Genomic DNA, 17,731 nt, shown 5'->3' on the forward strand with positions numbered 1-17,731 from the left:
ACTAATTGAGTGTATTTAAACTTCTGACCCACTGGGAATGTGATGAAAGAAATAAAAGCTGAAATAAATCCTTCTCTCTACTATTATTCTGACATTTCACATTCTTAAAATAAAGTGGTGATCCTAACTGACCTAAGACAGGGAATTTTTACTAGGATTAAATATCAGGAATTGTGAAAACCTCCTCCCCCTCTCTCAGGTATTTGTTGCATTGTCTTTCTCTCCTTCTATGTGTGTGTGTGTGTGTGTGACCAGGTGACACTGGAAGCAGTTTAGCAGCGTGTAATTAGCTGTGTGCTTATCTCTTCTCTTCCTGCTTGGTCCCCAGGCCCCCTACAGCCTACTAGTGACCCAGCCAAAACCACCCTCTAATCAACAACAGGTACAGAGCAGACACTTACCATGCTCTGTTATTCACCTCTGCTACTTGTTTGTGATATTTAAAGAGAAGGTCATGTGGTGCTGTGGGGTACATGCTAACAAGGCAGCTCTGGTCCCTCTGCCTCATGGCTTACTGGAGCGAACTCCTACGCATCCCCCCGTCCCCGTCCCGATCGCAGCAGTTTTAGGAAGCCAAAATGGCATGGTCCTTGTTGTATTGATTTTGCACTGTAAACAAACTGGTCCATGGTCAGTGTTGATGTTAGGAGGTTAATGGAAAGGGTGAGAGCAAGGAGAGCTGACCTGAGATCAGCCCTTATGGGAGATGGCTGGCTTCTTGTATGGCTTGACTCAGCAAAACATATTTCTGAAGAAAGAAAAGAGCACAATCCACTCTGCTTTTACCAATCATGTCAAAGTGGGACAGAAACATTTCTATGCATTCAATAATACATTTGAGCCTTTGAACCAAATATTCTGGTGTGGATGTGATTTCCATAAGAGCACTGTGGTAAAAAAAAATATGTCTCTCATAGAAACAGAAACGTTTTTGTTTTTTCAAGTGTCATGTTCCGGAGCCTTTTCATTTGGAGATGTGTTCCTTGTCTTGATTGTTGTGGATGTGAATGGCTCTGGCTCTGTAACAGATGAAAATAAAATTTCATATTTCTGAGAGGATAGTCAAGTGACTAATTGTACAGAGCCCCCATTCAGCCAGGGCTTTTGATGTACAATACATTGAAGGAAAATCATCATTTGCCCAGTCATTTCCAGCAGAGGTGAAAAGAGGAGGCAGAGGAAAGAAAGGAAGATCATTATGAAAATTGAGACGGGGATACCGTAATCGTTGTTTGCGTGTATCTTGACTGCAGTCAGACAAGAATCATCAGAGAAGAATAGGAGCCCAATGCAGCATGTTTGAAGCCATGTAACCACTAACAGAGGACCTGCCACATTACCCTACATTACCCCTGCTATCAGACTAGGCATTCAAAATCAGTTCCCAGATATTACAGACAGAGCAAGTCAACACTAACATCCATCTTTTAATGGGAAAAGGCGAGTTTCGACTTAGGTTGCCAATGAAACAATGTTAAGTGTGTGAATCAATTAAAACTCAGCAAATGACGAATGAGGGTCATGTGTGTGTCAAGTATTTTATCAAAGCAGCAGTGTCTGTCTGTATCCGGCTGTTATCAGCCGTTGTGTTTTGGGTCTGGTCTGTGTGCTCTAGGTTGGCAGCAGGGACACTCAGTTCTGATGGAGGTAAGCTGTATTGCGGCTGAAGGGAACTAAGGGCTTTGTGTACACAGCACACATTGAGAGGCCTGATCATGCACACTCTACATCACCTCTACATCAATTGAGGTGTCTTTTGCGTCACGACCCACGATAAGGGTTGAACGGTGAAAAAAAACGTACACAGACCAAAGCATAAGTAAAATATAGAATCTTGGCAGTGGAGAGAGAATTTTTCCATTTTAAAGCAACAGTCAGCAGTTGAAACAATAACAAAGTGTTTTCTCTGCTACCTGTTTCAGTAAAAAGCTGAGGGATGGGGCTGGAGAAATGTAACCACTCTCAATTTCACATACAGCGCAATGGAGGCAAGGACTGAAACTTTTTTCATCTATATAGTGTTTGTTTAGATTTACAATGTTTACAAACATCGGGGTACATCAGTTGAACTTAGCTCATGATGCATTTATAGGTTTTATTCTTTAAGAATCAATGGGTGCACATCATTCCTTTATAAGTCCAAACATTGTATGTAGCTACTACAGATTGCCCCTTTCAAGCTAATTCTATACATTTTGTCATGGAGCTCAAATAAATGTTGCACTTTTTTCTGCAATTCAATACATTTTGCCATGGAGCTGAGAGAAGAATGTTCTGTTTTTAAGCTAAATTTCTGCAATTCTATGCATTTTGACATGGCTAATGCCTATGCTTTAAACATTCTAACAAAATCATTGGGGGCCTGATTGTCTAGCTTTAATTTTGTTGATTGTAAGTTCTCAAAGACTTTAGGCTATTATTTAAAAAATATATATGTAGGTCCATTATCTTTTTAAAATACTTTTAATTTGGTTTAAGTTGTTGAAGTTTACATTGAAAGAGTTTTTTCCATTCCAAATGTAAATAGATAAAAATGTCATACCGCAATCCACCTGGACCCATGCCGCGACCCACAGTTTGGGAACCATTGCTCTACAGTATGTCCCCCACACACGCACCTCTGTCCCTGGCCTGTCAGCTTTGTCCCTGGCCTGTCTGTAAGCACAGTAATAGGGCTATTAGAAGACATTCCCTCTCGCCTCTATTAAATGACTGTAGTGAGCTGAATGTGGGTCTTGAAATGATGTTGCTGCCTTCCCAAGATGTAATACCCATCCAATTATAGAAACACACAGAGGCACTCATATCTCTCAGACATATCCTCTGGCTCCAGTGGTATTATTTCATTTGGGGGAAATTGCTATTGAAAGTAGTGTGATGTTTAGGTTGAGATCACACACATTTAGGAGAAGTGTATCCTACTGCGACACTAAAACACCCGAATCCAGTTTTGGTGGGAGAACGTTACGTCTGCTAAATGACTTAAATGTAAATGTAATGCAAATGTAATGTAGAACGTTACAGTATTTGAGGAAAGTCAAAACATTGAATGAGGCACATGAGGGATTATATCACAGAGTCAAAGTCGAAATTCCTTCCAAACACACTGCATGGCACTGCAGCGCTCCAGTGAGCGGCACCCAGCGGCGGGAAGTGGGTGGATGTGTGTGCTGCGTACGTAATCCCTGTCGACTCGTCCTCAGCCCCCGCTGGGGACGATTATGTCTCATCGCAAAAAGCACTCCTGAACAATCGCACTGGCCTCTCTCTCTCTCTCTCTCTCTCTCTCTCTCTCAGGACGGTCTCAATAACCTCTCTGTTCCCTTGTAAAATATTTCACAAGACAAAGACAAAAACAGTTTTCATATTTATTGTGAACATGATCCCTTGCTGATCCATCAATTGACGTTTGTCTTTCTTTCTTTCTTGGATGCGTGTGTTAATAAGAAAGAGCCATAGAAAGAGAGAGAGACAATGAGAGAGCCGAGTGTGTCAGAGAGAGAGAAAGAGAGAGGGAGAGAGAGAATCACTCAGATTGGCACGGTCCCTAATGAAGCCCTCTTCAGTACTGCTGGGTGAGAATTCTAATGCAGTGTTGATTCAAAATTGCATTGTCAGAGGTTACCAGCTAATGAGCAGAGCTGTATAATGAACACAATTATCTACGGAGCAAGGCATCTTTGAACACCTATATATTTATATATATATATTTAGTTCTCTCATGGTTGCCCCTCTCCGCCAGAGTAGGTTGCCCTTCTCTGTGTCCACGCAAGCCGCTTGTCGACCTCATGTCAGGAGACGGGATCGGAATTTCGCAAATACGGGTGAGACTGTCACCCAGCGGAATGTAAAGAGATCGAGTTGGACAGTGGAGCACTGGGAAAGTGGGTCATTCTCATTGGGTGCTGAGGAGAGGGGGGGAGGGGTGTGTGTGTGGTGAGTCTGTAGCAGAGTAGGCCTACAGAGAAAGAGTGTCACTCAAGAAAAGCTATTATAATCTCTTTACTCGTCACAATTACTTGGATGTTTTCCCTTCCCTATGTGTAAACATGACTCACGGCTATATTTGTGTACAGCTGCGACGAGGAGATTCTACCAAGTCCTGGGGTCTTAACGCCTCTTAGCATTTCATATGTGTTGGTTTCCGTTGCACAGCAGTGCAGTGCATAACAAGGTGATCATATTTCACAAAGTTGTCCACAGGTCATTTGAAATGCAGTGGGCTAGGTCTTTTATATAAAGGAATTTGACACAATTATGTAGATCATACTCTGCCACTACCTCTTATGTCCTCTTACTTGTGATTATAATAGATGGAAGCACTAAATAGGATTCTGTTTCACATTTATACCTTCCATGCAGTTTACATTAATACATTAGGGAGAGGAGAGAAGGATAGGAAGCTATTGAAGATTAAATTACACCACACCAAGGTTACACCCACACCATGTTTGGTCGTTGTGTTGTTTTTGGGGTTGTTTCTGTTTGTTTGTGTTTATAACACATCCTTTGGCTCCAATGACATTAGTTGTATACAGTACCAGTCAAACATTTGGACACACCTACTCATTTCAGGGTTTTTATTTTTTTACCACTTTCTACATTGTAGAATAATATGGAAGACATCAAAACTATGAAATAACACATGGAATCTTGTAGTAACCATAAAAAGGTGTTAAACAACTCAAAATATATTTTATATTTGAGATTCTTTAAAGTAGCCACGCTTTGCCTTGATGACAGCTTTGCACATGCGTGTAATTGTCTCAACCAGCTTCATGAGGTAGTCCCCTGGAAAGCACTTCAATTAACAAGTGTGCCTTGTTAAAAGTTAATTTGTGGAATTTCGGGGCAAGAACAGCTCAAATAAGCAAAGAGAAACAACAGTCCATCATTACTTTAAGACATGACGGTCAGTCAATTTGGAACATTTCAAGAACTTTGAAAGTTTCTTCAAGTGCAGTCGCAAAAACCATCAAGCACTATGGTGAAACTGGCTCTCGTGAGGACCGACACAGGAAAGGAAGACCCAGAGTTATCTCTGCTGCAGAGGATAAGTTCATTAGTTACCAGCCTCAGAAATTGCAGCTCAAATAAATGCTTCACAGAGTTCAAGTAACAGACACATCTCAACATCAACTGCTCAGAGGAGACTGCGTGAATCAGGCCTTCATGGTTGAATTTCTGCAAAGAAACCACTACTAAAGGACACCAATAAGAAGAAGAGACTTGCTTGGGCAGAGAAGCACGAGCAATGAACATTAGACCGGTGGAAATCTGTTCATTGGTCTGATGAGTCCAAATTTGAGATTTTTGGTTCCAACCACCGTTTCTTTGTGAGACGCAGAGTAGATGAACGGATGATCTCTGCGTGTGTGGTTCCCACAGTGAAGCATGGAGGAGGTGTGATGGCGTGGGTGCTTTGCTGGTGACACTGTCAGTGATTTATTTAGAATTCAAGGCACACTTAACCAGCATGATCACCCCAGCATTCTGTAGCGATATGCCATCCCATCTGTTTTGTGCTTAGTGGGACGATCATTTGTTTTTCAACAGGACAATGACCCCAAAACACCTCCAGGTCGTGTAAGGGGTATTTGACCAAGAAGGATCAGCATATGTGGAAACTCCTTCAAGACTGTTGGAAAAGCATTCTTCATGAAGCTAGTTAAGAGAATGCCAAGAGTGTGCAAAGCTGTCATCAAAGCAAAGGGTGGCTACTTTGAAGAATATAAAATATGTTTTGATTTGTTTAAAAAGGATCCTTCCCTTTTCTTTAATGTTTGCATAAATTACATAACCAAATCTTACTGCCTATAGCTAAGGATCTGAAGCAAGGATATGCATATTCTTGATACCATTTGAAAAGAAACACTTTGAAGTTTGTGGAAATGTTAAAGTAATGTAGGATAATTAGATTAGATATGTCAAAAGATAATACAAAGAAAAAACACTGATCAAATGAACCATTGCATTTCTGTTCAAAATTATGTATCAAGACTGCCCAAATGTGTCTAATTGGTTTATTAATACATTTTCAAGTTCATGACTGTACACTCTCCTTAAACAATAGCATGGTATTATTTCAATTTAATAGCTACTGTATATTGGACAGTGTAGTTAGCTTAAATTCTTGTTAATCTTTCTGCCAATATCAGATATGTCTATGTCCTGGGAAATTTTCTTGTAGCTTACAACCTCATGCTAATAACATTAGCCTACGTTCGCTCAACTGTCCCGCGGGGGACCCACCAATCCCATAGAGCAGGGGTGGGCAACTCCAGTCCTCGAGGGTCTGATTGGTGTCACACTTTTTTTCCATCCCTAGCAAACACAGCTCATTAATAAAATTGCATTATAAACTGAAGATCATGATTAGGTGATTGGAGTCAGGTGTGTTAGCTGGGGCAAAATCAGTGACATCAACTAGGCCCTGGAGGACTGGAATTGCCCACCGGTGCTGTAGAGGTTTTAACACTTTTTTGGTTACTGCATGATTACACATTTGTTATTTCATAGTTTTGATGTCTAATTCTACAATGTAGAAAATAGTAAAAATAAAGAAAAACCCTTGGATGAGTAGGTGTGTCCAAACTTTGGACTGGTACTGTACATACATACATATAATACATATACAGTTGAAGTTGGACGTTTACATACACCTTAGCCAACTAAATTGAAACTCAGTTTTTCACAATTCCTGACATTTAATCCTAGTAAAAAATCCCAGTCTTAGGTCAGGTAGGATCACCACTTTATTTTAAGAATGTGAAATGTCAGAATAATAGTAGAGAGAATGATTTATTTCAGCTTTTTTTTCTTTCATCACATTCCCAGTGGGTCAGAAGTTTACATAAGCAATTTAACCACATACTAATTAAGTGTAACTTGGGTCAAACATTTCGGGGTAGCCTTCCACAAGCTTCCCAAAATAAGTTGGGTGAATTTTTGGCCAATTCCTCCTGACAGAGCTGGTGTAACTGAGTCAGGTTTATAGGCCTCCTTGCTCGCACACGCTTTTTCAGTTCTGCCCACACATTTTCTATAGGCTTCAGGTCAGGGCTTTGTGATGGCCACTTCAATACCTTGACTGTTGTCCTTAAGCCATTTTGCCACAACTTTGGAAGTGTGCTTGGGGGTCAATGTTCATTTGGAAGACCCATTTGTGACCAAGCTTTAACTTCCTAACTGATGTCTTGAGACGTTGCTTCAATATATCCACATAGCTTTCCTCCCTCATGATGCCATCTAGTCCCTCCTTTAGAAAAGCTCCCCCACAACATGATGCTGCCACCCCCGTGCTTCACGGTTGGGATGGTGTTTTTCAGCTTGCAATCCTCCCCCTTTTTCCTCCAAACATAACGATGGTCATTATGGGCAAACAGTTCTATTTTTGTTTCATCAGACCAGAGGACATTTCTCCAAAAAGTACGATCTTTGTCCCCATGTGCAGTTGCATACCATAGTCTGGCTTTTTTATGGCGGTTTTGGAGCAGTGGCTTCTCCCTTGCTGAGCGGCCTTTCAGGTTATGTCGAAATAGGACTTGTTTTACTGTGGCTATAGAGACTTTTGTACCTATTTCCTCCAGCATCTTCACAAGGTCCTTTGCGGTTGTTCTGAGATTTATTTGGACTTTTCGCACCAATGTACGTTAATCTCTAGGAGACAGAACGCGTCTCCTTCATGGGCTGAATAACGGCTGCGTGGTCCCATGTTGTTAATACTTGCGTCCTATTGTTTTTACAGATGAACGTGGCACCTTCAGGGTTTTGGAAATTGCTCCCAAGGATGAACCAGACTTGTGGAGGTCTACAATTTTTTTCTGAGGACTTGTCTTTCTTCTGATTTTCCCATGATGTCAGTTTGAAGGTAGGTCTTGAAATACATCCACAGGTACACCTTCAATTGACTCAAATGATGTCAATTAGCCTATTAGAAGCATTTAAAGCCATGACATAATTTTCTGGAATTTTCCAAGGTGTTTAAAAGCAAAGTCAATTTAGTGTATGTAAACTTCTGACCCACTGGAATTGTGATACGGTGAATTATAAGTGAAATAATCTGTTTGTAAACAATTGTTGGAAAAAATACTTGTGTCACGCACAAAGTATATGTCCTAACAGACTTGCCAAAACTATAGTGTGTTAACAAGAAATGTGTGGAGTGGTTGAAAAATGAGTTTTAATGACTTCAATCTAAGTGTATGTAAACTTCCGACTTCAACTGTACATACATACATACATACATACATACATACATACATACATACATACATACATACATACATACATACATACATACATACAGTACTAGTCAAAAGTTGATACACCTACTCATTACAGTGTTTTTATTTATTTGTACTATTTTCTAGTTGTTTAGATTCTGTTGTATCATATTGTTATGATAGTACTGTAAGATATCATATTTGATATTGCACATGAAATCAAACTCCTGTTCTGCAATGGTGAATGTTTTTTCATCTTTCCTCGCTTGGCAGATATTCATGAGGTGCGTGTGTGCATGTGTCCATCAGTGCACCATGTCAGTCTGTCCTTGCCTTGCCAACACGTCCTGTTGCGACCACGACAGGTGCTCATGAATATGAACCAGCCAGCCAACCTTTTAAGCAGTGGTGTATTAATCATACCCAAATTCCTACTATAATAATGATGGACCCAATGGTCACCTTCACCTGAATATTCATGACAAATGTCATCATATCCTTTCATTCTAAAATAGAGAATAGACTGATGCCTAATGTTTTACTGTGGTCATTGTGGTTTCTCTTCAGGGGCTGTGCTGTATTCATGCCCATTCTGTCATATTCTCCAAACTGACAGCAGGTGAGTGTGATTTCCATTATGACAGTCAGGCAGAGACGAGACAGAGAGAGACAGTGACAGAGACAGAGACAGAGAGACAGAGACAGAGACAGAGACAGAGAGAACCATTAGTCTCCTTGTATTAGGGAGGGTTAGTGATGGAGGCTGTCACAGTTGTTATAGAGAATGGTTGTTCTCTGCAGCCAAACACAATAATATCATACTGGTGTCATTTACCAGCTGTGTGACAACTATGAGCGTGGCACACAAGGCTATTATGACAATGTAGCAATTTTCATACATACTGCGTTCTATTTGCACTTTGGGAATTCAAAAACCATGTGTCAATCCACTCACTTTTAGCAAGAAGCTTTCAGATTTGTAGGCTTATATAGGGGTGATTGTACATGCATTCAGCTATTATGATCCATAAAGCCTCACCATCTCCAAATGTCCATTCCATACCAGATTATAGTTTCCCAGAATATACACTACACGACCAAAAGTATGTGGACTCGTCGTTACATCTCATTCCAAACTCATGGCCAATAATATGGAGTTTGGCTGCCCTTTGCTGCTATAACAGCCTCCAATCTTCTGGGAATGCTTTCCACTAGATGTTGGAACATTGCTGCAGGGAATTTCTTCCATTCAGCCACAAGAGCATTAGGTAGGTTGGGCACTGATGTTGGGCGATTAGGCCTGGCTCATAGTCGGCGTTCCAGTTCATCCCAAAGGTGTTCGATGGGGTTGAGGTCAGGGCTCTGTGCAGGCCAGTCAAGTTCTTCCACACCGATCTCAACAAACAATTTCTGTATGGACCTCGATTTGTGCAAAGTGGCATTGTCATGCTGAAACAGGAACGGGCCCAAAAAATGTTGCCACAAAGTTGGAAGCACAGAATCATCTAGAATGTCATTGTATGCTGTAGTGTTAAGATTTCCCTTCACTGGAACTAAGGCACCCAGCTCAAACCATGAAAAACAGACCCAGACCATTATTCTGCCTCCACCAAACTGTAAAGTTGGTACTATGCATTGGGTCAGGTAGCATTCTCCTGGCATCCGCCAAACCCAGATTCGTCCGTCGGACTGCCAGATTAGTGAAGTGTGATTCATCACACCAGTGAACGTGTTTCCATTGCTCCAGACTCAAATGGCAGCAAGCTTTACACCCCTCCAGCCGACACTTGGCATTGCGCATGATAATCTATAGGCTTGTGTGCGGCTGGTCGGCCATGGAAACCCATTTCGTGAGGCTCCCGACGAACAGTTCTTGTAATGACGTTGCTTCCAGAGGCAGTTTGGAACTCGGTAGGGAGTGTTGCAACCTAGGACAGACGATTTTTACACACTAGTCGCTTCAGCACTCGGCGGTCCCGTTCTGTGAGCCGGTGTAGCCTACCACTTTGCGGCTGAGCCGTTCTTGCTCCTAGACGTTTCTACTTCACAATAACAGCACTTACAGTTGACCAGGGCAGTTCTAGCAAGGCAGACATTTGATGACCTGACTTTTTGGAAAGGTGGCATCCTACGACGGTGCCACATTGAAAGTCACTGAACTCTTCAGTAAGGCCATTCTACTGCCATTGTTTGTCTATGAAGAGTAGATGGCTGAGTGCTTGATTTTATACACCTGTCAGCAACGGGTGTGGCTGAAAGAGCCGAATCCACTAATTTGAAGGGGTGTCCACATACTTTTGTATAAATAGTGTTTATATAAATAACACTCAAATCTCCGTCCCAAATGTCTCCTCAGTCCTTTTAGCTGGAACACATCAGGGTGTTATTAGTCATCCACTCCAACTCTGAGAAAATGACACTTTCAGGCTCTACCAGAAGACTTTAGCCTACTTGCATCATACTGCATCATGCTGTATTTACACCCGAGGGGTCAAATAAATACATTCAGCTTGCAGCCAGGTTACTGGACTGGTTTGGGGCTGTTCCTTCAACTGTCCACCCCACCCCCCAATCACCTCCTCACAACCTGCTTAGTTTTAATCACCCTGAGAGATTCCGCACTGACATAACAATTGTTTCACTCACCTTCTCACAAATGAAGAAGGACATGTTGGGAGAAAAACACGAGAGAAGGAAAGAGTGAGGGGAACAAGACGTCACATGACACGCTTGACTTTAACTCGTCCCTGTCCAATGGCATCTCTTAACCAACCCCGAGCCCGTCCAGCGTTCGCCCTCTCCCTCTCTTGGTAACCAATCTATCCTCTCCCCACAAACCGAGGCAGGGAGGAAGCTGTATAACCTACGACCTGGAGAGAAAGAGATAGCGCTACCGGAGAGGAGACGGATCTCTGAACCTTCTATCAATTTTCTCTCTCCCCACCCCACTCTTCGGGTCTGGATCGATATTCCCGTCGGGGGATCGGTTGGAGTTGAAGGCACTCAAAACCGATACTTGTCGACCTTTCCTGGATATAAGAACGTGCGCGAGGAGGAACCGGCGGTGAACCAGTGTACCCTTATCTACCCTTTCTCGGCCCGCGCTCTACCCGATAAATCCACTTGTTACTGCGCGCTTTAAGAACCCACTTGGACCAGCCAGACGAGATAAATTGCGTGCTTGTAAGGATGATCTTATGAAACTTTACCAACTAGGCTATACCAAGTAGCACAATTTAGCGACATTACGTGAACCTACAGTCCAGATAGGCCAGGTGTTTACGGTAAGAAATCTCAACGAAGAAATCAGAGTATTCAAATAGCTAGTTCCGTCCTCATGATCTCGACATTATACAGCCGGAGAAGCTCCTTGCGGTTTACGTCACTGGTAACGAGTCTAGACAACCTCTGGTGATTTTTTGTGACTTCGACATATCAGGATATACGAATTCAGTTCTGCGGCGAAATTAGTGACTCGGCGCAGGGGATTTAGTGCCAAAACAACACCGCCTCTCCAGAGCGCGTTCTCCCCGGGAGAGATTGGATAGAGCGGTCAGAGTCTGAGGAATGCGGGCACTGTTTCCCTGGATCTCCACCTCACCTGCGGAGAGTCTCCGCTGCACACACCAAAGTAAGTAGCGGACTCGTACGGGTATTATTGACTCAACACTCACTTTTATCTTTGCCTTCTTGTTACACTCCATGTCTTCCTTGTGCGTCATTGTCTTTCACACGGGTCTGTAGCTAAATTGCGTTGTTCTCATGATCGTTTGCGAACCGTTCACTTAGTCTACATTTGCATGATTGAACGTTATGGTAGCCTATCGTTACATTGGTCTGTGATTAAAATCTGGTATTTTACTCCCCTTCCCAGTTGAACGTTGACCGGGTGACGCAAGCGGTCATGTTGAGGCAAATCCTGCTGAATTCCACCAACGCACCGGACTTCGACTTAGGGTTGGCCCATCAGACGCACGCGTCTGGGTCCGTGAACGCATCTAACGGCTCGGTGAGCATGGCTGGCCTGCTCAGGCCCACGGATAACAGGGGAGGACTGCGGGAGGGCGGAGAGCTGAACAAACCAGACCTGGCAACCTACGTGGTGATCTGTCTGGTTCTGTTTCTGCTCGTGCTGCTCATCGTCTTCTTCATCAACTGTCAGCTGAGGACCTCCTTTTTCGCCTCCATGCCCTACGATAGGTCTCTCAGAGAGGCCCGGACATCCTACAAGTAGAACCCGTTACCCCATCGGGTGGTAACGTTTGTATCAGGACTGGGTAACTTGTGTTATCGAATGTAGTCATGGAGGAATTTACGATTTTTGCCAACTGCATGGTCCAAACGCTGTGCGTAAACGTTAAGTGTTAATTTGGCACAATGAGATAGAGGCCTATTACGCACCATGTTCCAGACTGGACTAATGTCATTATGTGCATATAAATGTTTGTTTGTGTATATACACACAACATTTTGTATAACTGCACTGTAATGAATTTGCGCTATTATATAGGCCTGTTGTGTAATTCTGCCGCTTAAAGTTTCATTCCTTGTCCTGTGTAAAACCATGATTAAATCTATATGATAAATATATGAACAACATATGGTGATGATGATCATGTGATGGGATGAAACGGATTGATAGTTGAATGTCCCAGAGACAGAGCGAGGTTTCATGACTGCAATCCTTGCTGATCACGTGCTTCCTTTGAGTTTTTTGTCATTTAGCCTTCACTCACAATACACGACCGTCATTTCTCGCGGAATGAATGGTTTAACGCTGATAAAAATCGCCCAAGCCAAATTGGTTATCTTTTGCTTTTACACCGAGGTAAAATGTGTTTTATATTGGATATTTGGTTTTCCAAGCATGCCATGACTGACAATTGTATATTTTAAATCAGGGGAGACCTTTTTGGTCTGGAATTTGCGAGAAAAGAAAAATAGATTCGGATTTCAATCTTCAATATCTCTTATTCAAAGCAATGCCATGGACATGAGATATTCTGAATCTACACCTTTATTTTGATTTTTTATTATTCTGATTTCAATAACTCATAAACTAAGCCTACCACCACTATGGAAAGGATATATTCTCAATCAGGGGAGGATGGAGAACAATCCACAACTTAACATTTTTCAATTTATGAGAAAATTCATATCTTATTTAATAGCTCTTAAGCCAAACGTTCCATCACTATAAAAATTATACACTGAGTATATCAAACATTAGGAACACCTTCCTAGTATCGAGTTGCACCCCCCTTTCGCCCTCAGAACAGCCTCAATTCGTAGGTGGCGAATTGAGATTCAACCGGGATACACTCGGGGAAAACGTTTAGCATTAAAACATACAGCAGCAACTGGATTCACCTTGATCAGTCATGTCATGGAAAGAGCAGGTTTTCTTAATGTTTTGTACACTCAGTGTATAGTCCGAGTTAGGATGGAGAACAATCAACACCTTTTATTTTTTAAATACAAAATAATTTCACCATTGATTCTTCAAAAGCTCTTAAACCAAGCGTTCCATCAGCTATTGAATATTGAAATCCGAATAAAAAAAATAAAAATAAAAGATTCGACATTCAACAAAGGTGTGGATTGTTCTCATCCTCCCCAGAGTCTGTTATTCGTTTATTAACCACTAAGGGGTAGCCTAACACCGGTGATTAGTCTTTCTCCTTAAAATCTAAGTCAAATTTGAAAATAATTAGAACCTGAATCAAACCAGCAAGTTTATAAGGAGAAATGTATTTACCATCTCACAGTGAAATGAATTTGTAGATTTGTTCTGTGGTTGTGTCTAGTTGGGTTCTAAAGGGATCTTGTCATAGTGAATGATTTTGGAGCTGAGCTGGAGTTGTGCTGGACCGAGTAAAATATGACCCCAAAAATATAGCGGAGGGGGTATTCTGAAATTATAGGCTACTTTTCTCAAGTCTTCATATCAATCACTTCATGTTTTTCTCTTTTTATTAAGCAAGAGATTATTCATTTGTTTTGCATCATTCTACTTCACACGTGATTGTGGTTCACATTTATCAAATTTACAAGAATGACTTAAGGCCCTTCTACCCATCCATCTGTCATATCTCTCAGGTAATAGTTCTAGTGCGCATGGTCCTCCCCCACCCGTTCCAACTTGTTATGGCAGGAAGAAGCCTACCGTGCAAGGGTTTGAACGTTGTCACTCGGGAAAGTTAACTTGTTCCAGTAATGGAAACGAATTTGAGATGACTGCAATATTGGAGTCTACGGCGATATAACAAAGAACAACTTGTTGTATAGAAAAATATTGTGGAAGTAGGAAGAACCGAATATTTTTTTTTACCGAGTTTTAGCCTAGCTAGCTAGCTAGCATTACATTAGCCATCAGTCACTACCGCACTGACACTCAGGGAGGCACTCAGTGTTTTTTTTGGGAGGGGATTTACGGACGACTCTCCTTGCGACTAAAATTGCACAACATTTGTTGTAATCGTAAAGTTTTGTTTGTTCCATCAACAAATAGTCGTCAAGAGTAGCTACAATACGTTTTCTTTCCACTGTTTGGGGTACTTTGAATTTCCCTCCTTTTTCAATCCCAGGCGGATGAAAAGGGGTTTGGGGTTGTTGTCTAGCACCAGTTAACTAGTCATTTGCTAATAGTTGTATTCAGTTCTCAAGGGTAATTAGCTATACGATTTTTTCTTCCGGTCGGAAAGGACAACTTTTGATAACTTTGTATCGAGGCAAAGTCGGGAAATCCCCGGGTGTGTTTGTGGATTTATTTTTGTTCTCCCTTTGAGGAAACTATCTCTACACAAATGGATCCTAATTCTGGGAATTCTGCATCTGCTTCCAAAAGCAAAAAGGACAAGAAAGAAAAGAAAAACTATGAAGATGGAGACGGCAAAAAGAAATTTGTACGTATTCATTAAATATTTCACTGATTGTGAGTTGGCTAATAATGCACTCCTGTTCAATGTTACTTTGGAACTCTTGAGTTGCTACTGTTTTTGGTAGAACAAGTGGCAGAAGTTGTCAGAACGTTACCACTTCGATCTCTACCTAACAAACCTGTTCGTTTATTTCATTTGCAGCCAGTTATTTCACAACATTGTGTGTTTTCGGACTACTCTGAAATCTGCAAGGCTAATGTCAATCGTGTTAACGTTACGTGGTTTGTGAAAAAACGAGGAAGTAACTAGCTAACGTTAGCTATCCTCATGTTAACACTCTGAAGTGTTTGCAACGAGCTTGACAATGTAGCAAACGGCTTTTACTCGCGGTTTGGAAACAGTAACTGTGGCAAGTTAGCTCGCTACTTTTGGAGATGGTTCGGGTTTTCCACAGGTTGCTGTCGCAGGATTGAAACTGGGTAAAGTTATAGTTTGAAGTACAGTACACATGGAATAAATGCCTTTCTCCACTTTCCCACGTAGGCAAACAATTTACATGGTCTTACCTTGCGGGCTAGTATTCAGAAATGTCATTTACACATCAATGACGAAATAAACGTATATGAATGGGAAATGGATTTAAATAATATGCTACTTTGCATCGTAGAGTAAAACACTGACATGTGGTACATCACACTGATTTGAAGTAGTCGCGTGGATGGCGATAGTGACGTCATAGCATTTAGTACCCATGGCAAGAATGGGTGATTCAGTGTGATATCTACAAGAGAGAGCACGGGGAGTCACCCGTAATTGCTTGTCATCATGGAGAGTAGTGACGTGTCATTTAACCCCTGGCTAGTCTAGCAACAGTTGGAAACTGATATTCGACAGACAAATGGTAACCATAGAGGCCCAAATACACACCTGGTCAACGAGCACAGCTTCCCACCCTATCACATGCTTTTGTAAGACCCCAACCCCCCTCCACCCTCTCTAGAAAGCCCTTCACTGTCCCCGTTCTGAAAGGTGCCAGTGACAGATGTTCTCAGCCCAGGCGTCCTGCCATGCTCGCTAGAGCAGATGTTTGCAACTTGAATGATTTGGCCAGGTTCAATGTGTAGGCTATGTGATCTGGTTTGCATTATCTATTGATAGGACGGTCACCTGGTCTGTAACCTCTCCCTTCTGGAGAGCTACTTGGTGTGCAGGCTTTTGATCCAACCCTGCTCAAACACACCAAAAGTCAGCGTTTAAATTATTATATATATTTTTTACAATGTGGGGTGTTCTGTCAGGGCTGAGGATGGTTATCTATTTCGTCTGTTTTATGCTATATCATTATTTTACCTGCTGCGGAATCTCTAGCTCTCTCTCTTCTGGCAACGGTACACACCATGACTTTTCCAGGATTTTCATTGCTGACCAAAAATGAGCTATAACTTGGCAAATAGAGTGCGTTCGGAAATTATTCAGACCCCTTGACTTTTTCCACATTTCTTTACATTAGTGTTTTCTGAAATTGATAACTTTTTTTTGCCTCAATCTACACACAATACTCAATGACAAAGAAACAGTTTTTAAAAAATGTTTATGTATATCTAAAAAAAATATTATCACATTTACATACCATTTCAGACCCTTTACCCAGTACTTTTGAAGCACATTTGGCAGCGATTACAGCTTCGTCTTATTGGGTATGACGCTACTGGCTTGGCACACCTGTATTTGGGGAGTTTCTCCCATTCTTCTCTGCAGATCCTCTTATGGTCTGTCAGGTTGGATGGGGAGCATTGCTGCACAGCTATTTTCAGGTCTCTCCAGAGATGTTCGAGCGGGTTCAAGTTTGGACTCTGGCTTGGCCACTCAAGGACATTTTTAGACTTAACCAAAAGTGCCTTTGGGACATGTTGGCTGTGTGCTTAGCGTTGTTGTCCTATTGGAAGGTGAACCTTCGCCCCAGTCTGAGGTCCTGAGCACTCTGGAGCAGGTTTTGATCAAGGATCTCTTTGTACTTTGTTTCGTTCATCTTTCCTTCGATCCTGACTAGTTTCCCAGTCCATGCCTCTGAAAAACATCCCACAGCATGATGATGTGGAAGTCAAAGAAAGCGTCCTCTGGAAACGGGGGTCTCCATGGAGATGTTGAGCTCAGAGCGGACACAGACCAGAAACAGCTTTGCCGCCCTGGATCCAGAGGTTCCGGCACCTTTGTCCTTGGTGGCTTCCCAATCAAGATCGGATCCGGAGGTACCTGCGTCTTCGTCCTCGGCTCTGTCTCCCTCTCCGGTGGCTTCCACCTCGGGATAAAATCCTCTGAGCTACCAGCCTCACCAGACTGTGAGGCTGCCTGAGAGAGCGGGCCATTCAACATCATCAGCTGTCATCATAGGCAGCTCTATGATGAGAAACATTTCGATCCCCAAGGCAAAAACCCTGTGCTTACCAAGGAGCACGAGTACAGGACATAACAAGGCTGCTTCCGTCTGTTCTACCACAGATGCTGGTTGTTGACACTGTCGTAGTCCATGTGGGGTCAAATGAGGGCTAGCTCAGAACATTTAAAAATGGATTTAAAAAAACTGATTTTAGCATTAATACATGGTTATAACATCTACCGAAAAGA

General features: G+C 42.1%; 1 protein-coding gene across 3 annotated transcripts in view; it reads left to right on the top strand.

The window, feature by feature from the left end:
• The first annotated feature begins 14,333 nt into the window (after window positions 1-14,333).
• LOC118378460 (protein diaphanous homolog 1) overlaps window positions 14,334-17,731 on the top strand; it is a 140,464-nt gene continuing 137,066 nt past the window's right edge. For 2 of the 3 annotated variants that reach the window (XM_052508032.1, XM_052508034.1), the window contains exon 1: window positions 14,336-15,130. In XM_052508032.1, the coding sequence (XP_052363992.1) occupies window positions 15,032-15,130 (99 nt within the window). In that variant the 5' untranslated portion in view covers window positions 14,336-15,031. Of the gene's footprint in view, window positions 15,131-17,731 lie in introns of all 3 variants that reach the window. The other variant, XM_052508042.1, reaches the window with a different exon arrangement.

Source organism: Oncorhynchus keta, chromosome 4 (assembly GCF_023373465.1).
Source record: "Oncorhynchus keta strain PuntledgeMale-10-30-2019 chromosome 4, Oket_V2, whole genome shotgun sequence".
In the NCBI taxonomy this organism is placed as follows: Eukaryota; Metazoa; Chordata; class Actinopteri; order Salmoniformes; family Salmonidae; genus Oncorhynchus; species Oncorhynchus keta.